Below are 16,398 nucleotides of genomic sequence, written 5' to 3' on the forward strand. Positions count from 1 at the left end.
CATTTGGATTTTCTAATTTTTATATAGTATGCAAATATTATTCACGTAAAAAAACATTTAAAAGGAAAACCATCAGAGCCAAGCTCTTGAACGGATTACAAACAACCTTTTGAGAATCTCAAATCTCCAATCAAAATGGGTTACTTTAATTGATTTTAACTATGAAAAAATCACTAACAGGATCAACTAACAGGTGAAAACATTGTTGCCTTTTTTCTTTAGATAAGCATATCAATTCAACTTTTCTAAATGAAGCACAGAAAGAGTGTTCATTTTGATACAAAAGTGGAATTTATATGCCTACAGCATACAATATTTAAATATTACAGTTGGGATCAAGTATCACAAAAATCACAGAACTGTACAGCATTTCAAATGCATAGCCCAACTAGGTCACAAAACTAGTCAATAACAACTAGTCAAGGTTAGAACTCAGTCCTTCAGTATTCTCTGCTCAGTGCCGTATCTTAGCAGCTGATGTCCTGGCTAAGTATGGAGGGACATTCTCTCCCATCAGGCTCACTGGCCCACAGGAAGGAAAATAACCAACGGAAGGGCACTGATAAGTTAAAAGCAATTTCATTAGCTGCGGTTTTTGTTTTTAAAAAGAGAAATGTTTCAAAGATCACATAGCTCTTTATAGAGAAAAGAGGTGCAATAACATATTTATTCAATAGAGATACTGAATTATTTTTAAATATAGCTGTTTCCTTGTTTTGACTAAAAAAAAAAAGCAAATAAGGGGCGCCTGGGTGGCTCAGTTGTTAAGCATCTGCCTTCAGCTCAGGTCATGATCCCAGGGTCCTGGGATCAAGCCCCGCATCGGGCTCCTTGCTCAGCCAGGAGCCTGCTTCTCCCTCTCCCACTCCCCCTGCTTGTGTTCCCTCTCTCACTGTGTCTCTCTGTCAAATAAATAAAATCTTTAAAAAAAAAAAAAGCAAATAAAAGGCAGAATACTAGATGTGAGAAAAGAAAAAGAAAAAGTCTTTAAAAAAAAAAAAAGCAAATAAAAGGCAGAATACTAGATGTGAGAAAAGAAAAAGAAAAAGCCATTAGAGTTACAATTACATGTCAAATGAAAGACAGCAAATGACCTGGGAGAAATGACGGGCACTGGGGCTCTGCTCCTGCTGAAGGAGAGTCAGGGGCTGGGAAAGAAACATGAACTAGACAGGACAACCCACGGGTCATGTCCATGTGGGTAGGTAGGGGAGAGGGTCATGCAGTGTGGACTTCCATACAGTCTCATTTATGTTTTAGTCTTCATATGGGATGGAAGATGAACCATAAGAATCTAAGAGTTTTATATAGTGATCTTAATACAGCTTTTAAAGCTAATTTTACAGTAGAATTCCTATTTTTCCTCCTCCTCCTTTTTTTTTTTGGACCACAAAAAGTTTTCCTAAAGGCATCTGAAGTTCTCAAAATAACCAAACATGCAGCAGGATCAGAATTAGTTCTAGGATCTGTGGCTTCTCAGTACATTTAATACTTGATTTATCGGGAATAGGAAAACAGTGTTACAAAATCTAAAACACAAAAAGAGGGAAAACAACTTCAGAGATGCAAAGGTCAAAGTCGTTCATCCTTGGAGTAACTGTGTACTTTTTTAATCCTTTAAATTGACCCACTGGGCCATTTCTAATCAGTTTCAAATCAAGGGCCAATGTTAAAGAGATGATACTGTACTAAAACTGAAGTGGGAAAAACACATCACAAAAACACACCAGTGGCACTGATTTATAGCTCTCAATGAAACATGCCTAAAATAGCTTATGATTTGGCTTTTTTTAAGCTAGAAAAAAAGGAATCTTCCATCATTAAGTGGTAAAAGAAAAACAATGTCTCCATTCCAAGGACTAAATGTTAAACTTTAAAACGTGCTTGATTTAATATAATATTAATGAAATTAATGGGAAAAATGAAATGGAATTCAATTATGGATCAGCAAAGAAAATATTCTTTGTTTATTGCCTGCCTGTGTTAAGAAGAATCAGTACCTATCGCTTATAAATCATTAAAATAAAAATGCTCAATTAATCCTTATTTTATATGGAAAGGTCTGATAGAAACTAGTCCTATCACTAGACCTTTGCTTCACAAATCGAAGCAATAATGGTTTCAGAAAGCAGTCACACTCTATGAGCAGACAATTGGAGAGATTTAGTAAATCCCACTTTACAGAGCAGAGACTAATCGGAAAACACAAGCCAGTCAAATGTTTCTTATGAACTGTTGACACTATATCAATGCTGAATCAATTGGTGGCATTTACTCTGAGTGACAGAAAAGAAATAAATATTTATATCACATAACCTATATCAATGAACCCAGGCAGAAAGCTATTTCTAACCTGTCAATATTTGATTATCTTGAAGAATCATGTCCCTTTCTTTTAATGATTAATATGAATTCCTTATTAAATCTAAGTGGAGGATAGTGGAAAGGCAAATCATTATTAATGCTTGAGAGCATAAACCACTAAAATAAAAAACCATGCTCAAGTGTTAAAGTATCGTTAAATGTGACTTACATCTTCCATATCAAGTGGTGTCCGTGTTCAGCCCAGAAATTTGACACCACAGCTGTGCACGTTACCTCACTGCAGAGTGATCCTGCTCACTCTTTAGTTACCCTATAGCACCACGGAACTGAGAAATTAGTACAAGGAGGAGGTATTATGAGGACTTCCAAAGGTGGGTTTTTCTGTTTTGTTTGTTCTTGTGAATGAAAGTAAATACAATAAAGGCTGCTCCTTGACAGAAAGAAAATGTCACACTGTTTACCATAGGGGTTATCACATTCCCAAGGGAAAGCAATAAACAATCTTTAAGTGTCAAAAATCATTGTCGTGACAATCTCCCACCACCGAGAACCTCATAACTGAGACCACTACGACATTTGTGGTACTAGGTCTGTTGTCAAAACATTAGGAACATTTCAGAACGCTTATTTTTTTGCACTGGAAATAAACTGTTTTTCATCTTTGAAAGAGGAATCTATGACAGGTTATTTTCCATTGCCCGGGCTGAACAAATGTAGTTAAAGCTTCTTAATTTATGTCAATTTTGAAATATATTTTCCAGCTAAAGAAAGCAAGTGACTCATACATAAGTTACAATTAGTAACTAGAATGCAAGCATGCTGAAGAGACATAAACATCCCAGGCTCAATGTTTCTGCTTTTCGTCAGGTTTTGTTTCATACTGGCTCTGAACACGTCCAGGGCACTAGGGGCATTTGTGGACCTCAATCCAAAGAAACCTCTGGCTGCTTAAAGTCAAAAGTATTAGGTAAACACTCTCTAAAATTTTGAGGCCGTCAAGATCACACATACAATACCAGGTTCTCATTAGCTATAAACAGAATATCCAAGGACTAGAATTCACACACTCTGGATGACGATCAGATGTCAGAACCAGATCAACTTATTTTTTCCAACTGTATTCAAGCGACTGTGTGCTAAAGAAGCAGGGCTTCAAGAAGCACTACCCACCAGTCACCATTGTAAGGCATGCACATCTATTAGGCCACAAAGTTACAGGTGATATTAAAGGACAAGCACGAGGACCCAGCTTTGTCTTCTTGACGGGCTCCACTACAAGTACTTGATTCATGAAATGCCAATGAGCCTTGGAGAGGTCAGCGTGTGAAGGCACTGAATAAGCATCTGAGATAATTAAGATTTCAGCCTTCGAAACATGGACGGGAAGTGAACAGCAGTTAAGAAAATCAATAAGAGTCTTTTATTTGCAGTGACACAGATGTCTCAGTCAATAGAGCCTAATAGGCAGGCTTGATCGCAACGGACAGGCGCCTGCCTCCAAGGCTATCAAAGGGCTTCCTCTATAACAAACATTAAAACGCATTTATGTTGCTATTGAAGAATCGAGGACCCCGTAGGTAGCTTAATTTGCCAGTGTATGTTTAAAAGCACTATACTATTTCAGATGTGTCCATTTACTTGAATCAAAATTAGTGAGAAATACGTGGCCTGCAGGCCCATCTGTCCCTCTCTGGCTGGGGTAGGTCATTTGGCTTTAGAGGGCCAGTTGACCGGGCAAACCAAACCAAGGCCTTCTCAAGCCAGCCAAAGGTCGGCTATTACTCTGTTTCCCTAAAAAGCCAGCGTTCCTTTCGGGACAAAAGAAGGAGCCGAGGTAAGAAAGGAACAGTTTTTCCTCTTCTCCTCAAAGATAATGAAAGCAGCAGACACCTCCCGATGCAGGGCCATTTCGACAACCCATGGGTTGACACACTTGTTCAGAACTGATTAACTTTTTTTAGACTGAGATGGCAGCAGGGTGTGTGCATGGTACTTCAATCTGCTGGGAGTGAAACCCATTAGCACAGTTTGAAAAACGTGCTGCAAATTGTTCTGCCAATCAAATTAAGCCACTGTAATTCATTTATGACAGGGACACGTTCGCGGGCTCTTTATCTGTTTATTAAGTTTATGGATACAAAAACTGGACAGTAACAAGTTACTGCTACGTGAAAATCTTAATATGTAATGACACCTACCTGGCCATTGGCTAATATTTTTTTCAGTTCAGCAGAAGACTTCTTTAAGCTGAAAAGGGAAGACATGATTTTTAATGGCAAGATCACGGACACCTTGGAACACCATTCAGAATTTCGCACTAAAATACGCCTTTGTTTTAGGTGTAGACATGGACTACACTCTTTACAACCTTCTTTCTACATAAAATTTTTTCCAAAGTAACTGGCCTAATGGAAAATGTATTAATAAAATCCTGAAACCCTAAAGCAACAAAGAAGCCTACAGTCACCATGAAGCAGACTACCTTATGGATTACTTCAGTGACCTTTTTTTGGCTATTAGTCCTGCCGCCTTTGGGTAGCCTTTCAGTGACTATTTTATGTGGACTCTGTCATCTGCTAAATACAAAGTACTTAATGATGCATTCTTCGGATGTTTACAGAAACAAGAAAAGAGAACTTCAAAAGATAAAACAGATAGTTTAAGTCCTGATCTTTTACTACAGTTAAGAGTTATAATTCAGCTTGCTGAGAAGCAAATGTGCAGCAGAAATCAATTCTGGGACTCACTAGCTGTGTGAACTGGGACAAGTCCGTTACTCATCCTCTCTGAACTGCAATGTAAAATGGGGGAAATATCAACTTTATAGGGTAATCAAGAAAATTAAATATTACAAAAAGCTCATGCACATAGTAGATACTAAATAAATTTCAGCTGCCTTCTCTTTCCTTTTCTGTCCTATAAGTGGGAGAGCCAGCTTCCACAATTATTTAAGAAATATGAAAATGTTCTTCTCTGGACATATATGGCTATGTAAACACCTATGGAAAAGTGGCCAGGGGATGCTCTGAAGCCCTTCTAGCTTTAAAATGAGTTAGACCCAAAGATATCCACCCAGTTAGCAGAGTGGTGTACAAAATAGCACCTCATCTCATCAATGTTCTAATTGGAAATTTAAAGCTTATTAACTCTATTCTTTATCTACTCAAACCCTCTACCCATCTACCAAATTAGCTCTCCTCCCTTGTGTTAGTTATCTGTGTAGATACCTTTCTTCCCACCACACCCACCCCTAAGACTGGGAGATCCCCAAGAACATGGACCACATCTTGATCTCCTCTATATATTCCCTTCCCTTCCCTTCCCTTCCCATCCTTGAACGTAGCCCAGTGACTTGGCCTGTGCTAACTGTTCGGTAAATGGTGGTCGTGGTTCTGGTTGTGACTGATCATACAGCAGTCACAGGCACACATACACACACATGCATTTGGTACCTTTAGTAAGTTATAATCAAGAAAGATCTCAGACTTCAAGTTTGACCATACTTGCTATTTCAAGTTATGATTATTCTTCTTTCTAAATACTTCTTAAACTTCTGCTATGGTCAAATGCAAACTATGGAGCCCCAGGTCCCTACTTTCTAAAGATTTTATAAAACATGCCCTCAACCAAGGATTCTAAACTTTTTTTTTTTAAGATTTTATTTATTTATTTGAGAGCGAGAGCGAGAGAGAGAGAGAGCATGAGCAGGGTGAGGGGCAGAGGGAGAAGCAGACCCCCTGCTGAGGAGGGAGCCTGACTCAGGGCTTGATCCCAGGACTCCGGGATCATGGCCCGAGCCGAAGGCAGACACTTAACCCACTGAGCCACCCAGGCACCCCAGGATTCTAAACTTTAATAATGTCCTCCCAAGTTGAAGAATTCATGTACTAAAGTGGCAGTTAAGAATTATGTAGAACAAGGGGCTCCTGGGTGGCTCAGTTAGTTAAGCGGCTGCCTTCAGCTAGGGTTCTGATCTCAGGGTCCTGGGATAGAGCCCCAGGTAGGGGTCCCTGCTTAGCATGGAGTCTGCTTCTCCCTCTCCCTCTGCCCCTCTCCCCAACTCATTCTCTCTCTGTCTCTTTCTCAAATAAATGAAATCTTAAAAAAAAAAAAAAAGAATTTTGTAGAATGAGACTGAAGTAGAAACACATATCAAAAAATAAACTGCCAAAATCAGTCCAGTTAAGAAAATAATAATAGCAGCTATCATTTATTGAATGATACCATGTGCCAGGCATGGCGCTAAATGCTATTACTTATTATCCTGATTTAATCCTCGCAGTAACTATAGTCCTGTGGGAATAATTTATTAAGGAAACTAAGGTTCAGACCTCCTCAGTCTGTCTCTCTTACACACACACACACAGAGTTTTTTCCTTGGAAACATTTAGACCCTTGTATTCCCACAGATGACTCCCAATTTAACAGTTACGATTATTGTAAAAACAGAAATAACCAAACAATGCCCAGGCAAGATTTCTCCACAGATACTCCATAATGTCATACAACTTGAAATAATAACATTTTGATTCATTGCATTTACAAAACACCTTTCATCCAAGAAACAAAGTATGGTTCCTTAATACAGCTTCATCAATCTTCCTAACACTGGAGGTAGATAGATGAAAAGTTTAATCATCCTGATTTTACAGAAGGAGAAAGCCACAATATTTAGGAAAGGCCTTGACTTGGCAGTGGGACTTGAATTCAGTAATTATGGCTTAGCAACACCATGTGGCTTAGTAAGCTCAGTCTAATAAACAATCATCCACCTAAGGCAAAGACCGATTCATACTTTGAGAGTAACCGAGGAGAATGCTGATTTCATTCATTATGCCAACATCTGACTACCACTTGGTCTCATTAAAAGAAAAATTCTGGGGGTGCCTGGTTGGCTCGATCAGTTAAGCATCTGCCTTCAGCTCAGGTCATGATCCCAGAATTCTGGGATTGAGCCCCGCGTCAGGCTCCCCACTCAGCAGGGAGTCTGCTTCTCCCTCTGCCCCTCACCCTGCTTGTGCTCTCTCTCTCGCTCTCTCTCTCAAATAAATAAATAAAAAACTTAAAAAAAAAAGAAAAGAAAAGAAAAATTCTAGCAATTTTCTTTGTTCCTCAGTTTATTCAATATTTTGTTTATTTGTAATGGTCACAGTGACTTGGGCTATCCAAAAATAAAACAAAAACAAAAACAAAAACAAAAAACCATTTTAAAATTTAGATGTGATGTTATTGTAAATCTGGTATGACACTTTAAGAAGACACTGAGACATCCAAAGAAGAGGAAACGGGTGAAGGGACAAGAAATAATGTATCAGAGAGGCTTGAATGAGTTGGGAGAATTTAAATCAGAGACAAGACTTAGAGGGAATATAAATTTGTTCACCCACTCATTCATTCAAGCATTACTGACTATCTCCTATGTGCCAAGCATCACACTGGGAATTGGGAATTCAATAATGAATATGCTACAGTCACGGCCCTCAGAGTAGAGAATCTATTGGGGACAGAAGCGATTGTAATACAATGTGCTAACTGCCACAGTAAAAGCAGGCACCAGGGGATTAGGGAAATTCATAGAGTAGATACCTGGTATGGACTAGGAGGTGGGCAATCATCAGAAGAAGGTAACAGCTTGGTTCCTCAAAGATGACCAAGGCTGGCCAGACTGGAGATGAAAGAGGGAACAAAAAAAAGGAAAAAAGCAGGAAGGTCCAGGAGTAAGAGAAAACATGATCCACTGAGGGCACCATGCATTCATCAGCAAAGCTAAAACGTCAGGTAGGAAGGGGCAGAGTGGGCAGGGGGCCTACATGTGAGAGGCTGTTGCTCACCTGCAGCCAAGGTTGCACGCTGTCCTGAAGGTTCTGAGGAGCAACGAGCAGCTGTAAAGGGTAATGTTGGGCTCAGCATGCATGTCAGCAAGATCGCTGTGGCTGCAGTGTAGAGGAGGGACTGTACAGGGCAAGACTGGAGGGAGGAAACCAGTAGGTGACTGCCACAGTCATCTACAGAGCCTGAACTGCCTCGGCAGCATCGGGGCCGCTCGCCAGTGGACGGACTCCAGTGGGACTCAGAAGGGACATACGTAGGGACTGACAGGTGTGGCGCTGAGGGAGGCCCAGGAAGCAGTGAAGGATGCCTGGCAAGTTAGCAACTGGGTGGGTGTGGGAGAATTTGCCAAGACAGGAAATCTACAAGAAGTACGTTTGGAGGGAAGACGATGGGAAGAGCTACCTAGGAGAAGGAACAGCTCTGTTCTTGAGGGCTAAATGAAATCTTTATGAGTGGGCGCTAAAGGGAGACCCATCTCAGCTCATGACAGAGTGTTCTAAGACAGCGCTCTGTGAAAATGGACAGGCTGCCATGGCCAATAAAGTGCATTCATGCTGTAAGGGATATTCACGAAGGGCCTGGATGACCATTTGGCAAAGGGTGGGGAATCAAGCACCAAAACAGCAGGATTAGATGGGTGCTTCTCTGACTCGTTCCCCACAGCAGAGGGTCTTTTATAAACACAGCTGGCCACGGCACTCTCCTGAAAGCCATCTGATAGTTCACCAATGCCAATACGCCAAGAGGAAAACTCAAACAACAAGGCCCTGCCGATCTGACTGGTCTACGTCCTTCTCTCCTGTCACTCCAATGGTCTCCTCCCCTCTCTCCACACCCCCCAAACCAGCACCCTTCCCTGGGGTCCAGCCAGACTGGCCTACTTATGAACATGCTGAGCTCCTTTTCCACCACAGGGCCTTCCGTGATGCTCTCCCCTCCCTCTGAAATGCCCTTCGCTGGCTCTTGACATGGCTAGGCCCTTCCCACGCTTCAGGCCTTGACAGAATGTCACTCTCCTCCCAAGAAGTCTTCCCTGAGCATGCTGTCCAAATCTAAACATATTCCTGCCCAGTGTTCTCTCCCTTCAAAACCTGCTTGCTTCCCTCATAACACTAATTATAAAGTGTGATTGTTTGTATATTGGTTTGTTTTGTTTTGTTTTATTTTTCTGTATGTCCATTAGATAGCAAGCTCTAGAGGATAAGGACCACATTGTATTTCTAGTGCATAGAACAGCACCTACTGAATAGGTAGCACTCAATAAATACTTTTGATTAGTTATCAACATGGGACACAGAACATGGCCAACCTAGGGTGGCATATTAAAATCTATGGTAGGTCTCTTTCAAAGTGAATTCCTCCCATAACAGAAGTCACTACTGGAGGAAACCACCATCACTAGCTGGCAGGCTGTCACATCCCTAAGGAAAGACGCTGCAACAAAAGGTTAAGAACCACTAGATCAGACAGTCTTCAAATTTCTATCCAACCCAAAAATTTTATGATACTCTGTGAATATACACAGCAATTCTTTAAAAACCAAACTAATTTATTCATGCTATTAAAGCTAAATCTCAGAGAACTGAAAAGTTATCCTTGCCCCTTCTCTGCCTTACCATTTTTTTCAACTCTATCCTCCTTTTAAACCACGATGAAATGGGACCTAAAATACCAGAGAAGGGCTCAGGATGAGTCTGTCTGAGTAATAACTTTTCTGAAAGTACTGGTAAAAATTAAATGCCGGGCCTTCCTTGAGCTGAGTGTAACAAGTGACCCCAGCCCAGTGCCTCCACTCTGTGGGGCATGGCTCACAGGCCCAACAAGCGTGAAGAGAGAAGCTGCAAAGTATCACATGGCAGGGCCAAGCCCTAAAATGAGGACTAAGAGACCTACCCCTCGTGCCCACAGGACAGATGAGCCTCCAGTGAATAACCAGGCTAAGTGTATTTTAAGACAGAGTAAATTGCTTAAGAAGGAGACACACTTTAAAAGTCATGTGTTCACAGCAGGAAAGCTGGTGAGTAGATAGACTGACCCTATAGTAAAGTAATCGAGGAAGTGACTTTTGTGGGGGGAGACAGGAGAGTAAAAAGAGGGTCAGAAGGAGAGACTTTAAATTACCTCTAGGAAAGCCCTCTGGCAAAAGAACCAAGACTCTGGGTTAAGGAGGGGCAGGGAAGGAAGAGAAGAAATCCAAACTACATCTCAGTCAATAAAGGGCAATACTGGTTACAGCCCTAAACACAGAAAAGCCTGGGCACAGAATGGAAGGGTGGCTCAGTGCTGGCTTTTCAGTCACCAGCATGAATACTCACACACAGAGCATCACCTCCACAGTGTCATCTTCACGTACGGTCATGTGATGTTTACTGGCTGAATAACCTCATGGATAACCAAAATGACCCAGAATGCTATCGGCTTAAGCAGGCCACTCCTTCCACCTGAGGATGTGATAATCTGGAAGTAAGTTCTCAGGTTTGTCAGAGGAACACTTTGAAAAGGCTCTCAAATCTTTAGTACCCCATGCCAGTGTGGGGTACTGTTAGCATGAATTAACGAAGATTATCTTCCTTCTATAAGTAGCTTCAATCTTCGGTATGACCAAAGATACAAAAAGAGCAACATGGTGGGTCAATCTAAATTTCCCTACTTCACTCTTCCCTTGCCTCTTTCTGGTGAACATGTCAGGGGATAACAGTACTGCCAAAAGATGGGCAAGCAAGAAAAAAATAATGAGCATTATACAATTTATGAACCAGATCAAGGCATGAAAAGCACTGAAGTCAAAGGCACTGAATTTTCTGTATAATTTGGAGACTGAAGGAATACCCATTCCACAGACCAACATTAATAGTTTAAAATGTCTCATTCCATCTTCCTCAGTGAGGCCTTTTCTCTCTAGTCAACACGTAGCTATGGTTACCCAACTGGTCAAATTTCTTCTCAGCCACATACACATTTGCCTGGTCTTATAGAAACGAGGGGTCATCCCACAGGCCTCTTCCCCACCCTCAACTCTATAGAGAAGCACGCTTACGGGCACACTTCACTAGCTTGCCCTCACCTATTGCTTGGAAGTGAATCAGAGACTGCTGGGCTGCCGTGTTGAGAGGGTCCAGCCCGGGTATTCACCTACAAGGAAAGAAAGAATCTCGATCAGTCTTGTATTCTGAGGACACAGTTCCAATTAACCTATAATTTGCCACAAATTTCTCATTTCACTATGAAGGTTAATTAGCTTGTTGCTAGATAGACCCACGGTTGGAGTCTATTCAGTATATAGGTTACAGAACTGTACAACCCGTATATTACATAATACACTTTTCCTGTCATTATTCAAATACTTACACAGCATTGAAAAAAGGAGAGCTAAATGGGAAAATTTCAATTCACTGTCCAGAACTGAATTCAATTCACTGTTTTGTTTTGTTTCGTATACAAAACAATATGTTCAAAAAAGAACATTAAGAATACACCAGAGGTTAGTGGTGAACCTCAAGTTTTCATATCCTTCCAGCTCTAAAGCCAAACAGAACACTAGAATGTTTCTTATTCACTGAAAAACGAGGTCCAAATAATTAATTATAAAATACTTGAATCTAAATACAATAGCCGCTTTTCTTTCAAATGTAAAGCTATAAGCAGGGCGCCTGGGTGGCTCAGTTGGTTAAGCGACTGCCTTCGGCTCAGGTCATGATCCTGGAGTCCCTGGATCGAGTCCCGCATCGGGCTCCCTGCTCGGCAGGGAGTCTGCTTCTCCCTCTGACCCTCCCCCCCTCATGTGCTTGCTCTCTCTCATTCTCTCTCTCTCAAATAAATAAATTAAAAAAAAAAAAAAAATCTTTAAAAAAAAAAAATAAAAAAATAAAGCTATAAGCAGAAATCCAGAATTCAAAAGACACAGAACAATGAAAAGTAGATAAATAGATATGTTTCTGGCATAAATATGTCAAAAGAAGAGGAGAGTATTCTGTGTGCAATATGCTTATGTGCTTAATCACTGAAATGTAGTCTATATTTTCATCCAAATATATTGTTGTGGACACCAGTACCTAAAATCATCCTGAAGAAACAGACCAACAAAAAATTCCAAATAATAAAAAAATATGGTACCAAAACCCTTCTATCCAAATATGTACATATACTGAGCAAATACTACAGATGAATCCCCCTCCACATCCTGTTTAAAAAAAAAAAAAAAAAAAGGAATCGCTTGTCAGAGCTTGAGAAAGTGCAGTTTTATTTGACATTTCAATAAGTGGAACACAGCATTACAAATCCATCTAACTTTAGTGAAACAATTATTGAAATTCGTACCTTCAGGCCATGTATGTTCCGTTCCCCAGGAGGCTTGCAGGCTGAAACAGTAATTGACTAAATTGTAGAACACATCAGGGCCATTTACAAATTTGCTCAAAATGAATCGTTTAAAAAGAAATGAGGGTGACACCAAAATTAGCAGAGAGAAATGATTGAAAAGTGGCTCCCAAGACCCAAAGTGGGAATTATGAACCAGGGTTTTTAACTTGCAGGAGTGAGCATTTATAAATGCAAAGAGCTTTCTGACACCACCTCATATAAATTCCAATTTCTGCTTAAAACATATAAAAATCAAGTTAACTGAGCTAAAATGATTAGATTCCTTTCATAATTCAAATTTCTGCAATCTTTCCTCAACTCTATTACATTGTATATCTGCTATCACTTAAACTACTTTGAAAATATCTAGGTTTTTGGGGGAGGGCGGGTAGTAGGAAAAGAGTATTTTAATGCCAGAAAGATGGTTAGAGATTCTAAACTGGAATATTCAAGTTTGAATACCAGTTTGCACAGCAATAAGTAGTCAAATTTATTAAAATACAGAGATATCACTAATTTTACTATATTTTTTGTAAATCTTGACATCTTCTAATATTTAAGTCTAAAGATAAAGCAGTGCCAGGAAAAATAATATTAATTTCCTGACACCACCCTGAGTTACAGGGTAGTACTTTTCCAATTCAGCAAACGCTTCTTCATCAAATGTTAAAAATACAAATGTTTCCTGCCCATTTTATAGGCTGCTTCCATCTGAAAACTACAGTGTCCTACAGATCGTATGTTAAGGGGCTATCAATTGTGATTGATTGTTTGGGGAAGGATATATTTGATTTTTTTCTCCTCTCTCAGATGTACGTGTATTCTTCCTCTGTTTCTGACAACAAGAAATAAAACTGTTTAATAATGAGAAGATGTGGGTAATAATTACAAGGCATATCAGTTGCTTTAATTTTATATATTTTGAGTATATTCAAATTTATTATTTCCTAGAAAATACCTCTAAACCTTAATAAAGAACTTTTGTTTTTCCTAAAATACATTAAAATTAGGACTCCAAATCTTCTTTCTGTAAAATGGAAATTAACTTTTTGAACAAAACCAAAGTCACATACATTTGATGCCTGGTCCTTGAGGGGCCATTAATACTTCCTAAGACAACACTTCAGAGTATTTCCACTTAAGTACCCAGTACATTCATAAACCTCATTTAATAAGAAAGTGGCTAACCAAGGAATTAGAGACAGGCATCAACTCTTACCTCTTACGTTAACATCTGCCTCATTACTCAATTGGCTTCTCAAACCTTTATGACTAGAAATCTAAAAAGTATTAAAAAAAACCCAGTAACCTCGTATTTCCTAAAGTTATGGAGCCAGAAGTTACATAAAGCTAGTAAGTTTTCATACTTATTAATACGTAACATATCTTTTAACTACAGAGAGCAAAGCCATGGGCTGGGAGTTACCATCCAAGGCAAATGTCTTACCTGGAATGAGGAGAACATCTGATGTTAGAACAAAATCATTTTCTCCTACCTTTCTCACTTGTTCAGTCTAGAGATTCTTTTCAGCAGGGGACCTGACCAAAGAAACTAAGGTCTGGGAGCCTCTAACCAACCTATTAACCCAGGCAACCTGCCCAATACAATATGTCTATATCCTTGTATAAGTTTGCATAATCTCATTTACGTATATAAAATATAGATAAGTAAACAAAAAGCAAGACTACAAAAAACTAAAAAGTTATACAGGGGTGCCTGGGTGGTTCAGTCAGTTGAGATTCTGACTCTTGATTTCTGCTCAGGTCATGATCTCAGGGTTGTGAGATCAATTCCCACATCTGGCTCCACACTCAGCGGGGAGTCCGCTCCTCTCCCTCTGCCCCTCCCCCCATTCACACATGCACAAGCACACTCCCGCTCTCTCTCGCTCTCTCCCTCTAAAATAAATAAATCTTTAAAAATGAATAAATAAAATAAAAATAGTTTTACAATAACATCCAAGAAACCATAGAGACGGGGGCTGAGTCTCATATTTTAAAAAATTCAAATCTGGCTTGGAAGAACTTTATTTAATAATTTATTGGAGCCTAATAGGTCTGTTCTAGGACTACATGTGACGATCACATCTCATATACCGTCTTCTTTTAAGTATCTTCTCCCTATAATATACCTCTACACTCCTACCAACCCCTCCAGACTACCCCCAAGCACACTCCATGAATATTTTCATTTATATGCCCTTCCACTTTAAGCAAATTATAATTTAAACAAAATTCTTATTCAAAGTGTACACTAACCACTTATAGGCTGTTGTGGACTCTGAAGTTACTTAACCTCTCTGAACCTCCATATTCTCATCTATACAATGGAATCAATAGGCAGAAATATCAGGAGAATGAGAAATGATAACAGTTAAAGCAATATTAATGCCTACAGAGCAGATGTCTAAAAACGGTCGTTACTCCCATGAGAGGCAGCACAATGGTATGGACAAGAAGACTGCAAAGGACTGCTCACAAAATAAAAGAAAAAAGACAAAATTTGGAAAAAATTTTTGGATGAAGAAAAGTAAATCTTTTGTTGGGGGGAGGGCCACAACCCACAGCATCAGAACTATAATTTTCCAGGTCACTTGTATTAGAGTTTGCTACAACAACAGAGTTATAATGTCAAGTAGGGAAACAATGAATGGAAATTTTCAGCTGGTAAAAAAAAAAGTATTCTTTGTGGAGAAACAATTTTGAAACTTGCCCAAACTCTCTCATCATTGAAGATAACAAGAAATGATCTGCATCCCTTGTTATTGGTCTAATGTATAGGAATGGCAACATTTGCTTTTCTTTTTTTCTCTATTTTGTTTTTAGTCTTCAGATACAACAAAATTGGATTAAGCATAATTTTTGTTTCAGACACACTATCAATGACCCAATTTTATTTACCTACTTAGCTCTTTGATACATTATTAATAATGTACTAAGTACTCCCAATCCCACTGTCCACCTTAATGCTAGAAAGGCATTACTCTTGAACCCAGACCTTCTTGTGGGCTAGCCGAGTCAGCTGCCCTTGGAGACTTGATTAGTGTAAATAAGAATCTACTGGTTAATTGAGCCACTCAACTTCAGAGAGTTATAGGTAATGAAAGTCTAAACCGTTTAATTGAAAAACCCATACCATGATTATTTGTACAGTATCAGTTAACAAAAGTAAGTTTAACTTTTAATGATTTCAATTAAGTTATTTCTAGAAAAGTTACAACATTTCCTTATCTGCTCCATCAGTGAGAAAATATGAATTCCAAGTGTGGCAATGTATAGTGAGGGAAAGACTTAACGGTTTATGTTAAACGGTTAAGTTGTTCTTTTTTACTAATCTTCAAATTTTGAGGGAACATTTATATACAGTTGATCAATCGTATCTGATACAATGCTAGTTCTGCCCACCTAAAAGGGAAAAGGAATATTATTTGACTACGTGATTCACCAAAACTTACCCATAAGCTAATATTTTTGGAGACTTAACAATTCCCATTTATGAAGATTTTCCATTATCTGGAAAATGTCACCCCCCAAAACCAAGCACCAAACATTATCAATTCTCTCCTAAAACCGTGCAGTAAATCTTCACCTCTGTACCAGCTGAAAGCTTTCTCCTCAACAGCAGCTTTGGCTACCATGATGAGTCACAATTTATAAATATCCAAAATTAAAGTCATTCATTTGCCTTGGTTTAGAAACCATGTGGACCCCCAAAGAGTTCTTTAAGCGAATGTAAGTATGTACTTCAAAAACAAAAAACAATCTAGTTAGTTTAATTTACTCTAGTAAATTAGATATTTTATCTCTATAGCTATAATATAGCCTGCAATCCCCACGATAATGGAATACTTCTCTTGTTTTTTCAAATTAAGAGCTAAACAT

General features: G+C 39.2%; 1 protein-coding gene across 2 annotated transcripts in view; it reads right to left on the reverse strand.

Annotated features, from left to right (window-relative positions):
- MAP2K5 (mitogen-activated protein kinase kinase 5) overlaps window positions 1-16,398 on the reverse strand; it is a 245,723-nt gene that overhangs the window by 193,062 nt on the left and 36,263 nt on the right. For both annotated transcript variants that reach the window (XM_078079165.1, XM_036087125.2), the window contains exons 5-7: window positions 12,475-12,515; window positions 11,222-11,289; window positions 4,524-4,572 (exon numbers count right to left, since the gene is read on the reverse strand). In XM_078079165.1, the coding sequence (XP_077935291.1) occupies window positions 4,524-4,572; window positions 11,222-11,289; window positions 12,475-12,515 (158 nt within the window). The remainder of the gene's footprint in view (window positions 1-4,523; window positions 4,573-11,221; window positions 11,290-12,474; window positions 12,516-16,398) is intronic.

Source organism: Halichoerus grypus, chromosome 8 (assembly GCF_964656455.1).
Source record: "Halichoerus grypus chromosome 8, mHalGry1.hap1.1, whole genome shotgun sequence".
NCBI lineage: Eukaryota > Metazoa > Chordata > Mammalia > Carnivora > Phocidae > Halichoerus > Halichoerus grypus.